Source organism: Bombina bombina, chromosome 7, assembly GCF_027579735.1.
Source record: "Bombina bombina isolate aBomBom1 chromosome 7, aBomBom1.pri, whole genome shotgun sequence".
Classification (NCBI taxonomy): domain Eukaryota; kingdom Metazoa; phylum Chordata; class Amphibia; order Anura; family Bombinatoridae; genus Bombina; species Bombina bombina.
The window spans coordinates 439,143,689-439,162,697 of NC_069505.1; the positions used below are offsets into that span (position 1 = coordinate 439,143,689).

General features: G+C 39.1%; 1 protein-coding gene across 1 annotated transcript in view; it reads right to left on the minus strand.

Moving 5' to 3' along the window:
- LOC128666647 (cytochrome P450 2D15) overlaps positions 1–19,009 on the minus strand; it is a 159,775-nt gene that overhangs the window by 26,521 nt on the left and 114,245 nt on the right. Inside the window, exons 7-8 of the mRNA XM_053721354.1 lie at positions 12,926–13,113; positions 12,699–12,840 (exon numbers count right to left, since the gene is read on the minus strand). Of these exons, the coding sequence (XP_053577329.1) occupies positions 12,699–12,840; positions 12,926–13,113 (330 nt within the window). The remainder of the gene's footprint in view (positions 1–12,698; positions 12,841–12,925; positions 13,114–19,009) is intronic.

Sequence of the window (19,009 nt, forward strand, 5' to 3'; positions counted from 1 at the left end):
ATTCCTCTTAGCAGATCCTGAGACTAGAGAAACAATACTATACCCTACCTACTCTATGTGTTATACTCTTCTTAGCAGATCCTGAGACCAGAGAAACAATACTATACCCTAACCTTACCTACTGTATGTGTTTTACTCTTCATAGCAGACCCTGAGACCAGAGAAACAATACTATACCCTACCTACTGTATGTGTTTTATTCCTCTTAGCAGATCCTGAGACCAGAGAAACAATACTATACCCTACCTACTGCATGTGTTTTACTCTTCTTAGCAGATCCTGAGACTAGAGAAACAATACTATACCCTGCCTACTGTATGTGTTTTATTCCTCTTAGCAGTACCTGAGACCAGAGAAACAATACTATACACTATCTACTGTATGTGTTTTATTCCTCTTAGCAGATCCTGAGACTAGAGAAACAATACTATACCCTACCTACTGTATGTGTTATACTCTTCTTATCAGATCCTGAGACCAGAGAAACAATACTATACCCTACCTACTGTATATGTTTTACTCTTCTTAGCAGATCCTGAGACCAGAGAAACAATACTATATCCTACCTACTGTATGTGTTTTATTCCTCTTAGCAGTACCTGAGACCAGAGAAACAATACCATACCCTACCTACTGTATGTGTTTTTTTTGTTTGTTTTTAAATAGTTTTTATTGAGGTTATACATATAAAGAACATCAGACAGTAGTTCAGTAGTAAATACGTCAAGTACATCTTAAATTAATTGTCATTACACTGAGGCCTGTAAAAATAACAAAATACAAGAGGCTAGAACAGATCAGTTAAACAAGTTACTACTAAACTTGAGAAATGGAACCTCATTTTGCTTTTATAGATAAGATAAATACACCTCTAATGTTTCAACAGGCCACTCATGGACCCATGTAGATTAAATAATTTAAAGGGGGTGCTCTAGTGTAACTCACGGTCACTCTTGGACCTTGAAATAAAGGTGAGATGGTATAGCATGTTTAACATCTTATGGCATGTATAAAAGACAGAGCGCTCTGGGGTCTATGATATCTGTTTACCGTGTTTACTTCACAACCGGCTTAAGCTAAATCTATATTTGTAGGGGCTATGTAAGACTACTACAATGAGGATGCTATGGGTGTCCCTGTTTTAGGGCTTAAATTAAGATAAGACTTGAGCGTAGCTAGGTCACGAGGAATCCCTCAGTAATAAAGGGGCTATAATAGTCATTCGAACCTCCAAATATGTAGACTCAAACCGTAAGGAATCTGTGCTATTGGCGGGAAGCTATATATCTAGTGAACCCAACTTGGGGCTGCAGAGAGCCTGTACTAGCTTTCAACACGGATTAGTTGAATTTTTTCGTGTGATCTAGAAGTCACAACATGCCACACTACCTCGGCCGCTGGCAGTGTGGGTGGATGCCGAGTAATTCTAGGGCCCTGATGAGAACCCCCCGAGAACCCCCCGAGAATGTAATACAACAGCAGTAGCTTCAAAATACCCTTCTTCAATGAGAATATGAATCTAAGTAGAGCCACATGAAATCCATCCCCATAACCTCATAATCAAAATCCTTTATACCGTAGAGCATAGGACAAGTCCCATACTGTATCCCCATTTATGACAAACAGAATGTCTGTGATAAATTAGAGTCATATTATAAACAAACTAAGAACTAGAAACAATTAGTATACCCCTGTCTACAAACCTAAACCCCGGTAAAGTTAGACGATAGAGGTTCATTATATGAGGAAGCGGGTGACCCCCCTTGATCTATATAATAAAACACAAACCCATTGTGATAGACAACATAGAACAAATAGAACCTCCACATTCACTGTTTCATTATATGCAGTATATCTACCGTATGTATAGAAATCTTTGGGGGAAGATAGAGGATGGGACTAAGCAATACAATAACAGGAGAACTTTAAATATTTCAACATTGAGACCTCAGTTCAGCGTGAGATAAAAATGAGTACTGGGATCTATCGATCCTCAGGCTGGATGACTGGAATCCCACATCCGATGTCCGTATTACCCAACACCCAACCTGGTGCGTGTATGAAAGATGTCCAGCTGGGAAATCAGAGTCGCTATAGTTCCCAAGTAATTATGAAGTAAAAAATGTTCTTTGCAATCAGGGTCTCTTGGGGAAATTAAATTATCCATCTTTAGGGTGCAGGGAGCCTTCACCATCACCAGCAGGCTAAGATCATTGCCCTCGATATTAAAGCTTGCAAAGGTATCTTGTTAAGCACAGACTTGGAAGTCTAGGGGTCTAAACTGCAGAATTGTACCTGGTGCCTTCACATCAGAGCTCAATCCCACTAGTATGTGAGCCAGACCTGCTGTCTCCCTCTCTGGATTGTATGGGCCTGCAGTAAGACACTGTGGTGCGGCAGCAGCCTGGGCCGTATAGCTTTGAGCGTGGGGACGCTCCGACTTTACTGGCGGTTTCAAAAGAGGGATGTCCATGTCTGACGACTGGTAGTATTCAGTAAACTCCGTGAATAAAGCAGTATGGTGAGCTGCAACTGCAAAAAGTAGCATGCTCAGATCCCTTTGCAGCTGTTCATAGGATTGCGTGATTGCGGTCATTAATGTGCGCTCCCATGCGTCCACGGCTTCTAAAGCATCAATATTATATCCTTTTTAAATCCTCTCCTCCAACAACAGTATTATCTGTGGTGTAATTTGAGCTGCTTCCTTCTTGTAGACTATAAGGTTCATAGCAGTAGGAAAGATGGCTTCATTTGGTACCTTTCAGTTCAGCTGTTCTTCCTCTTCCAGAGTATATTTACTTAGCAAGGGGAAAATAGTTATGTAGAACAGTATGCCACAAGTTATCTCTGATTTATGTGGAGCTTCTCTTTCTGCGACTTGCCATGGCGGCTGCTAGGACACGCCCCCCTACTTTATGTGTTTTATTCCTCTTAGCAGTACCTGAGACCAGAGAAACAATACTATACACTACCTACTGTATGTGTTTTATTCCTCTTAGCAGTACTTGAGACCAGAGAAACAATACTATACACTACCTACTGTATTTGTTTTACTCCTCTTAGCAGATCCTGAGACCAGAGAAACAATACTATACCTACCTACTGTATATGTTTTATTCCTCTTAGTAGAATCTGAGACCAGAGAAACAATACTATACACTACCTACTGTATATGTTTTATTTCTCTTAGCAGAACCTGAGACCAGATAAAGAATACTATACCTTACCTACTGTATGTGTTTTACTCCTCTTAGTAGATCCTGGGACCAGATAAACAATACTATACCCTACCTACTGTATCTAATTTATTCCTCTTAGCAGAACCTGAGACCCGAGAAACAATACTATACCCTACCTACTGTGTGTGTTTTACTCCTCTTAGCAGAACCTGAGACCAAAGAAACAATACTATACCCTACCTACTGTATGTGTTTTACTCCTCTTAGCAGAACCTGAGACCAAAGAAACAAAACTATACCCTACCTACTGTATATGTTTTATTCCTCTTAACAGATCCTGAGACCAGAGAAACAATACTATACCCTACTTACTGTATGTGTTTTATTCCTCTAAGCAGAACCTGAGACCAGAGAAACAATACGATACCCTAACCTACTGTATGTGTTTTACTCCTCTTAGCAGCACCCAGTGCTGCCATAAGGGGGTGAAAGGGGTGACTCCTTTCAGGGGCCCACTGGGCCCCATGAGGCAAGCACAACTATTATTAAAAACAATTATTTTTTTAAACTTTTGGCAGCCCCCAGAGGGCGCTACAGCAGGTTGCTATTGAGCATGGGAAATGTTATTACAAGGAGTAAAGAATTGAAAGGATTTCTTTGTGTGCACTCAACCACTATGCCCAGTGTGAGACCGACTTGGCACTTCAGTTTGAACACTGTGTGCCTGACTCAGATGGCAGATCACTTTTTTTGCAGAGGAGGTAGGACTTAGTAAATGTTTTTTGTTTTTTTTGTGCAATTTCAGATTGTAACTTTAGTGTGGTAGTTGTATGGTGGGGCTAGGGGTCCATAAAAACACTTTTTTTTAATAAGCTGCAGTGTATTTATGATTATTTGACAATGGTGTAGAAATTCTATGTTTCAAAGCATGCAGAAATGTTTCCTCCTCAATACACAAATGGTAGGTGCCCTTTTGGCAGATAATTTTTATTCATATATATTTTAATTACATTCCAGTTTACTGCCCTATTATGCAAGGACTTTTCAGATGCCAAGATGCATTTTATGTAAGATTTTTATATCTGCAAAAAATTTATACACTCAGGCTAAGATTTCTCAGTGCTTAAAATGAGACAGGTTAACTTGACACTTTTCAATTTACACTACAGCTGACTTCCTTTTGAAATTCATACAAACAAGCCTAAATTGTGCATTTAACCAGATCTAATAGTATAAAACTGAGTACCACAGCTTATGGTTCCACCAAGACCATATAGAGAACATAATTTTTAAAATCCATATGTATAGCTAACAGATGGGAACATCTGTACAGCAGATTTAAAGTGGTGCTCTTGATTGGGGGAAAATGGGGGTGGGGAACCCAAACATATGTCAACCTTTCAAAAGTACTTTTCTTCATCTACCCTTTCTGACAGATCATTACATGTACAAATTTGAATTCATAGAAGTATTTTTGTTTGCACATTTACAAATATGATTCTATAAAAAATTATCTCTTAATTGTGTGACATGCATGATAAAAAATAGCAGCAATGTTAATTTAGGGGATGGCAATGTGCAGACATTTTACCTCCTGTGAGTGTTACTGTAGGTGTCTGTGTTATTATATATTTATGAAGCACCAACATATTCCGCAGCACTGTCCATGGATACAATTCATTTAAATAAAACAATACAAGACTTGTAAGAGACAGGACAAAATTTACAAACACATACAGGAAGGATTGAGGGCCCTATTCCTGTGGGAACTTACAATCTAGAAGGGTAGGAGGTTGAGAAACAGGAGTTGAGGACTGCAAGATTTGGAAAGGTGGTAGTACAGAGTTAGATGAGGGAAATGTTAGGTAAGTGAAGTTAATTTATTATTGAGTTGGGTGGTAGGCTTCCCTGAACAGAAAAGTCTTCAGGGAACATTTAAAGGAAGACAGATTAGGGCAAAGCCTGACAGCACGAGGGAGAGTGTTCCAGAGGGTAGGTGCTGCACGACAGAAGTCCTGCAGTCTAGCATGAGAGGAGGTGATAGTTGCGGATGCAAGGAGCAGGTCATTTTTGGATCTTAGTGGACGGGCTGGAGTATACTTGTGTATTAGAGAGGATAAGTAGAGGGGAGCGGCGTTGGTGAGAGCTTTGTATGTAAGGGTGAGAATTTTGAATTAAATTCTGCTGTGAATGGGGAGCAAATGAAGGGACTCGAAGAGAGGTGCAGAAGATGCAGATCGACGGGAAAGGTGGATCAGCCTGGTAGAGGCATTTAGGATAGATTGAAGGGGGGAGAGGCGGGAAAGAGGAAGGCCAGTGAGTAGGTTATTGCAGTAGTCAAGTCAGGAGATAACAAGGGAGTGGATAATTTGCTTTGTGGTGTCAGAAAAGGGCGAATGAAAATATTGCGTAGATGGTTGCGGAAGGATGTAGAAAGCGATTGGATATGGGGGACGAAGGATAGATTTGAGTCAAGTGTGACTCCGAGGCAGCGGACTTGGGGCGATGGGGAAATGGTGATGCCGTCAACAGAGATAGAGAAGTCAGAAGTCGGTGTAGAGCTTGAGGGGGGGGATAAGAAGGAGCTCAGTCTTGGACATGTTAATCTTTAGGTGCTGAGAGGCCATCCAGGAAGAAATACCAGATAAGCAGTCGCTGACATGAGAAAGGACAGAGGGAGAGAGAGCAGGGGTGGAGAGGTAGATCTGGGTGTCATCAGCATAGAGGTAATATTTAAAGCCATAACTGTTGATAAGTTTACCCAGCGAAGAAGTATAGATGGAGAAGAGTAGAGAACCCAGAGAAGATCCTTGAGGTACTCCAACAGACTGAGGCATAGGAGAGGAGGAGTCGCCGGCAAATGATACAGAAAAAGACCTGTAGGAAAGATAGGAGTGAATCCAGGAAAGAGCAGTGTCACAGAGGCCAAAAGAGCTAAGGGTCTGTAGGAGGAGGGGGTGGTCAACTGTGTCGAAGGCAGCTCAGAGGTCGAGTAAGATGAGTATAGAGTAGTGGCCAATATTTTTTGCAGAGAGAAGATCGTTTGTAACCTTGGTAAGGGCAGTCTCAGTTGAATGTTTTGGGCGGAATCCGGTTTGCAGTGGGTCAAGCAACGAGTTGGTGGAGAGGAAGTGGGTTAGGCGATTGTTAACTAGTTTTTCAAGGAGTTTTGAGGTTAGTGGAAGCAGTGATATGGGGCGGTAGCTTTCGGGGGAATTAGGGTTGAGGGAGGGTTTTTTGAGTATGGGAGTGACTTTTGCGTGTTTGAAAGAAGATGGGAATGAGCCGATAGAGAGAGATAGGTTGAAGAGATGTGGGTAAGACCAGGAGTAAGGGTGGAAGATAGGGAGGGTATTAGATGGGAAGGGATAGGGTCGAGTGGGCAGGTAGTGAGGCGTGAGGAAGATAGTAAGGAAGAAACTTCATTCTCAGTGGCTGGATGGAAGATAGAGAGGGTGGCAGAGGGAGTAATTGGGTCTGCCAGGGTTTGAGCACTAAAGACAGACAGGGGTGGTGGAGCAGGTTGGTAGAGGAGAGAGTTAAAGGTGGAAAAGAGTCGTTTAGGGTTTGAGGAAAGAGTAGATATGAGAGAACAGAAGTAGGTTTGCTTGGCTAAGTGAAGGGCAGAAGTGTATGAACAAAGAATAAACTTATAATGTATGAAATCAGGTTCAGAGTGAGTTTTCCTCCAGTCACACTCAGCAGTACGAGAGCATTTTTGCAAATAGCGTGTATGCTGAGCATGCCAGGGCTGTAACTGACTATGGTGTTTTGCGCAGCTGGGGAGGGGCAAGTGTGTCTAGTGCAGAGGAGAGAGTGTTGTTATAGTGGGCTGTAGCTGTCTTTGTGCTTTTTTAGTGTCTCTATGAGTGTGTATGTATTTTTTTTTCTGTGGGTCTCTCTGTGAGGGTGTGTGTTTGTGTATGTATGTCTGTGTGTTTTCTGTGGGTGTCTCTGTGAGGTTGTGTGCATATGTCTGTGTATTTTCTGCAGGTGTTTCTGTGAGGGTGCGTGCATATGTCTATGTGTTTTCTGTGGGTGTCTCTGTGAGGGTGTGTGTGTATGTCTTTGTGTGTTTTCTGTGGATGTTTAAGTGAGGGTGTGTGTGTATGTATGTCTTTGCGTGTTTTCTGTGGGTGACTGTGTGTGTGTATGTCTTTGTGCGTTTTCTGTGGGTGTCTGTGAGTGTGTATGTCTTTGTGTGTTTTCTGAGGCTGTCTCTATGGGTGTTTCCTTGGGTGTATGTGCAAGTTTGTGTTTAAGTTTGTGTGTGTGTCCATTGTCTGTTCCTTTGTAGGACATTTTGACCTTACTACTGATTATTCACATCTTTCTACAGACTTTGAGACTAATGAGACCTTTCCAGAAGTCACCAATCCACCACTTAATCTTTAAATTATTGTTTAGGAAGTTCAGGGCCCTTCCTTTCAGCCACTGCATGCTGTTGTCATCATATAGTTGGCATCTTACTTTACAAAAAGATAATCAGAACTCCATATTTTGTTTTCTAAATCTCCTTTTTTTCTACGTTTGTTGATGCACACAAATTCATTAGAAAACTAACCATTAAACGTTGGTTTACTAAATCTCCAATTGAGAAAAAAGCATAAGATGTCCTAATTAATGAGATTTTACACACACCAGTCCAAAACAAAAATCATCTTTTTATCCCAAACAAGACAAAGGGCCAATTTTGGAAACTTTTGAGAAATTTATACTTCAAGATATAGAAAACATAAATGAAGAAAAATTAAGAAATACTACAAAAAATGTAACAAAAAATCCACTTAAAGTGATCAAAGAGATAGAACAAAATAAAGATCTTATAATCAAGACAGTGGACAAGGGCGGTGGGATTGTTATTCTAGATAGTGATGACTATGATGTTATGTGCAAGAATATATTGAATGATACAGTCACCTATAAAAAATTGAGTAACAATCCCACCACCCCATATACTTTATCTTTGAAATATTTGCTAAATATAGCATTTGAAAAAGAAATATTAACAACAAAAGAAATGAACTATTTGCTACCTAAAAATCCAAAAATTTTGTTATTATATCGTCTTCCATAAATACATAAATCCATATTTTATCCTCCTGGCAGACCAATAATATCTGGCATTGGGTAATTAACTGCAAATTTGTCAGAATACCTAGATATTTTTTTTACAATATCTCTTCTGATGTCCTTAAACTTATAGAAAGAACTAAGTAGAAAGAGAATTATATCCTAGCATCTTGTGATGTAACGAGTTTATACACTTGTATAGGCCATAAGAATGGTTTAGAAGCAATTGAATAGTATCTCAAACAGGATACAAGTCTAAAAGACGAACAAAAACAATTTATCCTGCATACTATAGGTTTTATTTTAACTCACAATTTTTTCATTTATCAAGGTCAATTCTTTAATCAAGAAAAAGGGACAGCTATGGGTACAAGGTTTGCTCCAAGTTACGCAAATAGTTTTATGGGCTTCTGGAAAAAGACTTTCTTGGAATCTAGTCCTCTTGGAGCAAACCTGGTGTCCTATGCCCGCTATATTGACGATATCTTTATAGTGTGGCAAGGAACAGAATCATCTTTTGATAATTTTGTAATTTCAATGAATAATAAAAATTTAAAATTCACCTATGAAAAAAGTAGCACTGTTATACACTTCCTCGATCTAGAAATATTTGTGGAGGGAAATACTCTAGGCTCCAGAACCCACTTCAAGAAAGTGGATGCAAATAGTTATATACACCAGATGAGTTGCCATCATCAAAGATGGAAAGCTAACATTTCTAAGGTCCAACTACTCAGAATTAGGAAAAATTGTACAAACTTACAAGACTTTGAATTACCGTAGACACTATAATGAAGAAATAAGACTGATAGACATGAAATCCTTATTAACAAGTAAATCTAAAACAAATAAAAATAATGACAATAGTGCTATCTTTGCTCCATTTATAACCCAATACAGTGATAATAAATATATTCTAGAAAAAATAATTAAAAAACATTGGGGTATACTGAAAAAAGATGAGATATTAGGTTCGCTCTTAATAAAAAAAAACACAAATGGTGTATAAAAAAGCTAGATATTTAAAATCAATCCTAGCACTTACAGAACTCAGGGGAGTAATTAAAGACAAATATGATGTAGATTTAAAAGGAGAGAAACTATATGGTTTCTACAAACCTGTAAGTCACGTAAATATTCAAAAAAATATAAGAAGTGATATCTGACGTAACTAAACAGAAATATAAAATAAAAAAACCTGATTAGATGCACTGATAGAAATGTTATTTACATGATTCAATGTAAATGTGGAAAACAATATGTGGGGGAGTCGGAAAGACCCCTCCGAGATCGAATCAGACAGCACATATGGTCTATAGAGAATTTTATTAGTGATAGAAATAAGGATCTCCCTGTCCCTAGTCATTTTGCTAAATGGAATAAGGCTAATTTAGTTTTTTTTTTCATATATAGGGATAGATAAACAGAAACACAACTGGAGAGGGGGCAATTCACATAAAGATCTATTGAGAAAAGAGGGAAGGTGGATCTTCCTTCTAAAAACATTACAACCTAATGGGCTCAATATAGAGTTTGATATTAACTGTTTCCTAACAGACTGAGAGATATCTCGCTCTCTCTTTTTTCGTGTTTATTCTTCTTCTTTTTACTCCCCACATATTTTATATGAACATTATGGATTCTACTTAATAGAATATAATTATATAAGGTATGAACATTATAATGTGCATAAAATATATCACACAGATATTTATTTATGCTTCTAGAACTCAGTCATTATAGACTATATTGTAAAATTGTTTAAAGCATTAAAACACTTTTAAATGTCTATATATATTCTAAGATGTTTATATAATTTTAGAACATTGTAATATAGGTTTTTCTGATATGCATTTGTTATATAGGATTTGTAAAATATGTATGAATCAACTAATATACCCCTTTATAATTTACTTCAAATATATGGTTTTGGGATATTCCTTTAAAAGCTAAAACTATATAGTGTATAGGAATCTAAGATAAGCATTATATTGTAAGCATTAGAATCACCCAAAGAATACCATTTAGGAATCAATTATATTATATTATTTAGCCTCAATTTGGTACGAATGGGGGTATTTAAAGCGGAACATACACATTCAGAATTAGAGTTTGAAAAAGGCCTTTCAAGGCTGAAACGCGTTACTCTTATTTCGGTTTTTGCCACACTTGGGCTTCCATAGCCCAGCTGTCTTTTGAATCCTGTGAGGCGCCAAGTCTCAACTATTGCAGCTGAACGCTGAAAGGACTTTCATCATAGACACAGTGAAGCGTTCCTCCCGGTCCTTGCCGCGTGAGCATTTACAGAGACAGAACAAGTGTTGCTGTTCGTGTTGATCAGACAAATCTATCCAACTTGGGGATCAAGTCACAATATTACGGTGTAAGACTTGTCACCTTATATTGTGGATCAGTTTGTGCTTCTCACTCGAATCTCCTTATCTTTCAGCACTCCTGTTCTCCGAATAACTTTTTGAAAGGATTGTCTAAAGACTCTTTTCAGCATTTTTCCATGAAAGTTCTTTGTGGTATATGTGTTTCTAATCGGATGTCATTTAGGATTTGTATTTTATGATTTGTAATATATGAGCTGAATTTTTATCCAATATCAATCAGATACTATGCTTTGATACCTCTGGCTTCAGGTTTTTCTCTGATACTATTGTTGCAAATGTTTGCATTTATTTATTATTGTTGCATTTTGTTTATTATCGCTATGTCTTATACATGTATGAATTTTTATGACATATTTTTCATCATTTAGTTTAGGCATTTTGCGATATTAGTCTAAGACTTGAGTTCCACCATCTTTTTCACGATCAATATCATTCATACCTATTCTCACCAAGTTTAGAGCACTGCACAGTACCCACTCTTCACAGTGCTCACGTCTAAGATTGCACGCACTCATGCTAAATTTCTAATTTTAGCTGCACGTATTTTTTACTACATCTTACACTCATAGAGTACCACATTATACATTTCTATTTCTGACATTTAGTTACCTTTTAAGCCATCTAGGTGGCGCATAGCATTTTTGTCTCTTGTTAAAGGGAGACTATTTTTTCACTCTCTGGTATTGTGTAAGGGGATTTAGAGATCCCCTGTTCTCTGTGCTTTGCTTTTGGTAATGTAGCTACAGCGCAATTATCAACTTTGCAATTTTTAACAGAAATCTCCTTTTTTGACAAAACTGTAGTCTACCTCATTGTCAGGTCAATGTAAACAAGTGCTGAGTGTCTGTGTCTGAGTCTGTGTGTTTCTTTACGTGTCTGCTAGAGTGTCTATATGTGAATCCGTATGTGTGTCTGTGTGTTTCATTACGTGTCTGCTAGAGTGTCTATATGTGAATCCGTATGTGTGTCTGTGTGTTTCTTTACGTGTCTGCTAGAGTGTCTATATGTGAATCCGTATGTGTGTCTGTGTGTTTCTTTACGTGTCTGCTAGAGTTTCTATATGTGAATCCGTATGTGTGTCTGTGTGTTTCTTTAAGTGTCTGCTAGAGTGTCTATATGTGAATCCGTATGTGTGTCTGTGTGTTTCTTTACGTGTCTGCTAGAGTGTCTATATGTAAATCCGTATGTGTGTCTGTGTGTTTATTTAAGTGTCTGCTAGAGTGTCTATATGTGAATCCGTATGTGTGTCTGTGTGTTTCATTACGTGTCTGCTAGAGTGTCTATATGTGAATCCGTATGTGTGTTTGTGTGTTTCTTTACGTGTCTGCTAGAGTGTCTATATGTGAATCCGTATGTGTGTCTGTGTGTTTCTTTACGTGTCTGCTAGAGTGTCTATATGTGAATCCATATGTGTGTCAGTGTGTTTCTGTGTTTCTACCATTACAACATTTTCAAGTTTGACTACACTTAAGAATAAAGTGCATAAATGTTTTAGTCACTTGGTCAAAAATAGCACATGTCAATGGGGGGCCCTGATGAATGGTTAAGTAAGGGGCCCCAAAATGTCTAGTGGCGGCCCTGCTTATAACTAACACCCCCTCCTCTCCCTGTATTCAGAGCCCAGATTCCCTTTCTGTTCTTTTAACTATCCTGTATTTCAAGATATAAATAATCTGTAAATCCCACCACTTTGATCATTATTGCTTCAGACCAGAGGAAGAAAGGAAACTCTTAAAGGTTTGATTTTTTATACTCTAGTTATCCTGTGTCACTGGAGTAATACTGCTACTCAAATCAACAGAATCTGAGGAGAACACACTGGATGGTGAGATGTTTAAGTAAAAAAGATGCCATACAGTGTGCTAGGGTAGTATTGCGGTACGGCAAGGTCACATGGACACACGGATCTGTGGGGTGTTTGCATCTGGTTGCTAGAAGTAAATCGCTCTTATATTAGATGTTGCTGGAAAAGCTTTTTAGTTTGGTTATAAACCCAGATAACGGATTTTACAGAGTTCACATTATTATTTGTTTGGAGTAAAATACTCACCAGCAGAAAACGGAATAAGCGCTTCTCTTTTCACAAAATGCCCTTGTGCATCCAGGAAATGCTCTGGATAGAATTGATATGGCTTCTCCCAGATGGTCTCATCCTTAAGGACAGACGTCAGGTTTGGGATGATTGTTGTACCCTAAAATAATACAAATAAATCTGTTGACGCAATACTTCAGAGGAGGACTGAACTCACTATATTAGTACAAGCTGAGCACAAACACCTTGGTGATGTTAAAGCCTTGGATGCTGGTGTCTTTATAAGCCATGTGGAACAGAGCCAATGGCAAGATGTTCCCTTGGCGTTGGGTTTCATGGATAACGGCATTGGTGAAGGGCATGTTTGGTTGATCTTCCATTGTGGGTAACCTATTGCGACCGATAACGTTATCAATTTCTTCATGAACCCGCTCTATGTATAAAATATTAGGAAAAAAGACAGAGGATGTTTTATTATCACACATCTCTCAATATAAGAGACATCATTTTTTAGAACAGATATCGTAAAAACAGTATATGGCCTTGAGTGAAGAGGGTATCAGTTTCCTCATTTACAGACTGGACCCTTTCTTTAAGACAAACATTCCTATACTATACTTAATAGGCTCGTCAGACAATTAAAGACTATCACCTAGATTACGAGTTTTACGTTGCGGCTTTTAACGCTGAAAAAAATGGCAATTTCAGCGTAATGGCCAAGAGCTCATATTACGAGTCATGTCGGTATAGCTATACCGCAAACATTTTAGCCTGTAACGCAATGTCAATCCCGCACTCAAAATAATGACATTTTTGCGTGGGATTTCCATAGCGCTGGAATTTAAAGGTTGCACAGTGAGGCTAAAATGCTTGTGCTACAGCCTATACAGACACAATCCATACCTCCATCTGAGAGCAGTAGTTATGGATTTTGTGTAACAAAAATGTTTCACAAAAGTCATAACTAAAGTGTTACAAAGTACACTAACACCCATAAACTACCTATTAACCCTTAAACCGCCGCCCTCCTGCATTGCAAACACTATAATAAACCTATTAACACCTAAACCGCTGCTCCCAAACATCGCCGCAACTTTAATAAAGTTATTAACCCCTATTCTGCTGCTCCCCAAGATCGCCGCCACTAAATAAAGTTATTAACCCCTAAATCTCCGGCCTCCCACATCTCTGCCACTAAAAAAACCTATCAAGCCCTAAACCGCCGGCCCCCCACATCGCAAACACTAAATTAAATTATTAACCCCTAAACCTAACACTCCCCTAACTCTAAATTAAAATTACAATAAAACTATCTTTAATTAAATAAAAACTTACCTGTGAAATAAATATAAACCTAACATTAAACTATAAATTAACCTAACATAACTATTCTAATTAAAAAAAACACTACCAATTAAAATATCTAAATTACAAATGTAAAAACCTAACACTACGAAAAAAAATAAAAAATCTAAATTACAACTAAAAAATACTCAAATCCTACGAAAAATTTAAAAAAACTAAATTTATGCTTACCTGATAAATTACTTTCTTTTACGATATGACGAGTCCACGGATTTCATCCTTACTTGTGGGATATTAACCTCCTGCTAACAGGAAGTGGCAAAGAGCACCACAGCAGAGCTGTATATATAGCCCCTCCCCTTCCCCTCCACCCTCAGTCATTCGGCCGAAGGTATAGGAAGAGAAAAAGGAAAGGCTAAAAAGGTGCAGAGGTGACTGAAGTTTACAAAAAATATAAAGAAAAACTGTCTTAAAAAGAACAGGGTGGGCCGTGGACTCGTCATATCGTAAAAGAAAGTAATTTATCAGGTAAGCATAAATTTAGTTTTCTTTTACAAAGATATGACGAGTCCACGGATTTCATCCTTACTAGTGGGAAACCAATACCAAAGCAATAGGACACGGATGAAAGGGAGGGACAAGACAGGAACCTAAATGGAAGGCACCACTGCTTGAAGAAACTTTCTCCCAAATATAGCCTCAGAAGAAGCAAAAGTATAAAATTTGGAAAATTTGGAAAAAGTGTGAAGGGACGACCAAGTTGCAGCCTTACAAATCTGTTCCACAGATGCATCATTTTTAAAAGCCCATGTGGAAGCCACAGCCCTAGAAGAATGAGCCGTAATTCTTTCAGGAGGCTGCTGTCCAGCAGTCTCATATGCCAGGTGGATGATACTTCTCAGCCAAAAAGAAAGAGAGGTAGCCATAGCTTTCTGACCCCTACGCTTTTCAGAATAAAAAATGAATAATGAAGATGATTGACGGAAATCCTTAGTTGCCTGTAAGTAGAACTTTAAGGCACGGACCACGTCCAAGTTATGTAACAGACGCTCCTTCTTAGAAGAAAAATTAGGACACAAGGAAGGAACAACAATTTCCTGATTAATATTCTTATTCGAAACAACCTTAGGAAGGAACCCAGGTTTGGTACGTAAAAACCACCTTATCAGAATGAAATATGAGATAAGGCGAATCACACTGTAATGCTGAAAGCTCAGAAACTCTTCAAGGAGAAGAAATAGCAACCAAAAACAGAACTTTCCAAGAAATAGTTTAATATCTATGGAATGCATAGGTTCAAATGGAACCCCTTGCAGAACTCAAAGAACTAAATTCAAACTCCAGGGAGGAGTAATAGGTCTAAATACAGGCTTAATTCTAGGTAGAGCCTGACAAAAAGACTGAACATCTGATACATTTTGCCAAATGAAACAGAATTGCCAAAGCTGTAATTTGTCCCTTTAAGGAACTTGCTGATAACCCTTTCTCCAATCCTTCTTGGAGAAAAGACAAAATCCTAGGAATCCTAACTTTACTCCATGAGTAACCCTTGGATTCACACCAAAAAGATATTTACGCCATATCTTATGATAGATTTTTCTAGTGACAGGCTTTCTAGCCTGTATCAAAGTATTGATAACTGAACCAGAGAATCCTCACTTCGATAAAATCAAGCGTTTAAATTCCACGCAGTCAGTTGCAGAGAAATTAGATTTGGATGTTGGAAAGGACCTTGAATGAGAAGGTCCTGTCTCAACGGAAGTTTCCACGGTGGCAGAGAGGACATGTTCACTAGATCCGCATACCAAGTCCTGCGTGGCCACGCAGGCGCTATCAGAATCACTGAAGCTCTCCTGATTCGAACAATTGCGCGTGGGAGGAGAGGAAATGGTGGAAACACATAAGCTAGGCTGAACAACCAAGGTACTGCCAAGGCATCTATCAGTTCGGCCTGAGGATCCCTTGACCGGGATCCATATCTTGGAAGCTTGGCATTCTGACGAGATGCCATCAAAACCAATTCCGGTCTGCCCCATCTGAGAATCAATGAGGCAAATACCTCCGGGAGAAGTTCCCACTCCCCCGGATGAAAAGTCTGTCGACTTAGAAAATCTGCTTCCCAGTTCTCTACCCCTGGGATGTAGATTGCTGACAGATGACAAGAGTGGGCCTCTGCCAAACTGATTATCTTGGAAACTTCTATCATCGCTAAGGAACTCCTTGTTCCCCCCTGATGATTGACATATGCCACAGTCGTGATGTTGTCCAACTGGAATCTGATGAATTTGGCCGAAGCCAACTGAGGCCACACCTGAAGCGCATTGAATATTGTTCTCAGTTCCAGAATTTTGATTGGAAGTAGAGACTCCACCTGAGTCCAAACACCGTGAGTCTTCAGGGAGTTCCAAACTGCACCCCAGCCCAGAAGGCTGGCATCTGTTGTCACTATCACCCACGAGGGTCTGCGGAAACAAGTCCCCAGATGATCTGGCGACAACCACCAAAGAAGAGAGTTTCTGGTCTCTTGATCCAGAATTATCTTTGGAGATAAATCCGCATAATCCCCTTTCCACTGACCGAGCATGCACAGTTGCAGTGGTCTGAGATGAAAGCGAGCAAACGGAACGATGTCCATTGCCGCTAACATTAATCCGATTACCTCCATACACTGAGCCACTGATGGCTGAGGAATGGACAGAAGTGCTCAGCAAGTATTCAAAATGTTTGATTTTCTGACCTCCGTCAGAAATACTTTCATGGCTACCGAGTCTATCAGAGTTCCCAGAAAAGGAACCCTTGTCTGTGGAACAAGTGAACTCTTCTCTATGTTCACCTTCCAGAAGTGAGTTCTCATAAAAGACAACACTGTGTCCGTGTGAGATTTTGTCAGATGATATGTTAACGCCTGAATCAGAATATCGTCCAGATAAGGTGCCACTGCTATCCCTTGCGGTCTGAGAACCGTCAAAAAAGAGACCCTAGAACCTTTGTGAAGATTCTGGGTGCTGTGGCCAACCCGAAAGGAAGCGACATGAACTGATAATGTTTGTTCAAGAAGGCAAATCTTAGAAACCGATGATGATCTTTGTGGATTGGAATATGAAGGTAAGCATCCTTCAAATCCACGGTAGTCATATATTGACCCTCCTGGATCATTGGCAAAATCGTTCGAATTGTCTCCATCTTGAATGATGGAACTCTTAGAAATTTGTTTAGACACTTGAGGTCAAAAATGGGTCTGAACATTCCCTCTTTTTTGGGGACCACAAATAGGTTTGAGTAAAACCCCTGTCCCTGTTCCAATTTTGGAACAGGACAGATTACTCCCATAGTAAAAAGGTCTTTTACACAGCGTAAGAACGCCTCTCTCTTTATCTGGTTTGCAGATAATTTTGAAAGATGAAATTTCCCTCTTGGGAGAAAATCCTTGAATTCCAATTGATAACTGTGGGTCACTTTTTCTAGTGCCCAGGAATCCTGAACATCACTTGCCCAAGGCTGAGCAAAGAAAGAAAGTCTGCCCCTACTAGATCCGGTCCCGGATCGAGGGCCACCCCTTCATGCTGCTTTGTGGAAGAAGAAGCGGGGGGGGGTCCTCCTTTAAAGTTCCGAAAGGAACGAAAATTATTCTGTTTACCCCTCATTTTAACCGACCTATCCTGAGGTAGGGCATGGCCCTTACCTCCTGTAATATCAGAAATAATCTCCTTCAATTCTGGCCCAAAAACATAATTTATGTAAGAACTTACCTGATAAATTAATTTCTTTCATATTAGCAAGAGTCCATGAGCTAGTGACGTATGGGATATACATTCCTACCAGGAGGGGCAAAGTTTCCCAAACCTCAAAATGCCTATAAATACACCCCTCACCACACCCACAAATCAGTTTAACGAATAGCCAAGAAGTGGGGTGATAAGAAAAAAGTGCGAAAGCATAAAAAATAAGGAATTGGAATAACTGTGCTTTATACAAAAAAATCATAACCACCACAAAAAGGGTGGGCCTCATGGACTCTTGCTAATATGAAAGAAATGAATTTATCAGGTAAGTTCTTACATAAATTATGTTTTCTTTCATGTAATTAGCAAGAGTCCATGAGCTAGTGACGTATGGGATAATGACTACCCAAGATGTGGATCTTTCCACGCAAGAGTCACTAGAGAGGGAGGGATAAAATAAAGACAGCCAATTCCGCTGAAAAATAATCCACACCCAAAATAATTTACATTTTATAATGAAAAAAACTGAAAATATAAGCAGAAGATTCAAACTGAAACAGCTGCCTGAAGTACTTTTCTACCAAAAACAGCTTCAGAAGAAGAAAACACATCAAAATGGTAGAATTTAGTAAAAGTATGCAAAGAAGACCAAGTTGCTGCTTTGCAAATCTGATCAACCGAAGCTTCATTCCTAAACGCCCAGGAAGTAGAAACTGACCTAGTAGAATGAGCTGTAATCCTTTGAGGCGGAGTTTTACCCGACTCGACATAAGCATGATGAATTAAAGATTTCAACCAAGATGCCAAAGAAATGGCAGAGGCCTTCTGACCTTTCCTGGAACCGGAAAAGATAAAAAATAGACTAGAAGTCTTTCGGAAAGTCTTAGTAGCTTCAACATAATATTTCAAAGCTCTAACTACATCCAAAGAATGCAATGATTTCTCCTTAGAATTCTTAGGATTAGGACATAATGAAGGAACCACAATTTCTCTACTAATGTTGTTGGAATTCACAACCTTAGGTAAAAATTCAAAAGAAGTTTGCAACACCGCCTTATCCTGGTGAAAAATCAGAAAAGGAGATTCACAAGAAAGAGCAGATAATTCAGAAACTCTTCTGGCAGAAGAGATGGCCAAAAGGAACAAAACTTTCCAAGAAAGTAATTTAATGTCCAATGAATGCATAGGTTCAAACGGAGGAGCTTGAAGAGCCCTCAGAACCAAATTCAAACTCCAAGGAGGAGAAATTGACTTAATAACAGGTTTTATACGAACCAAAGCTTGTACAAAACAATGAATATC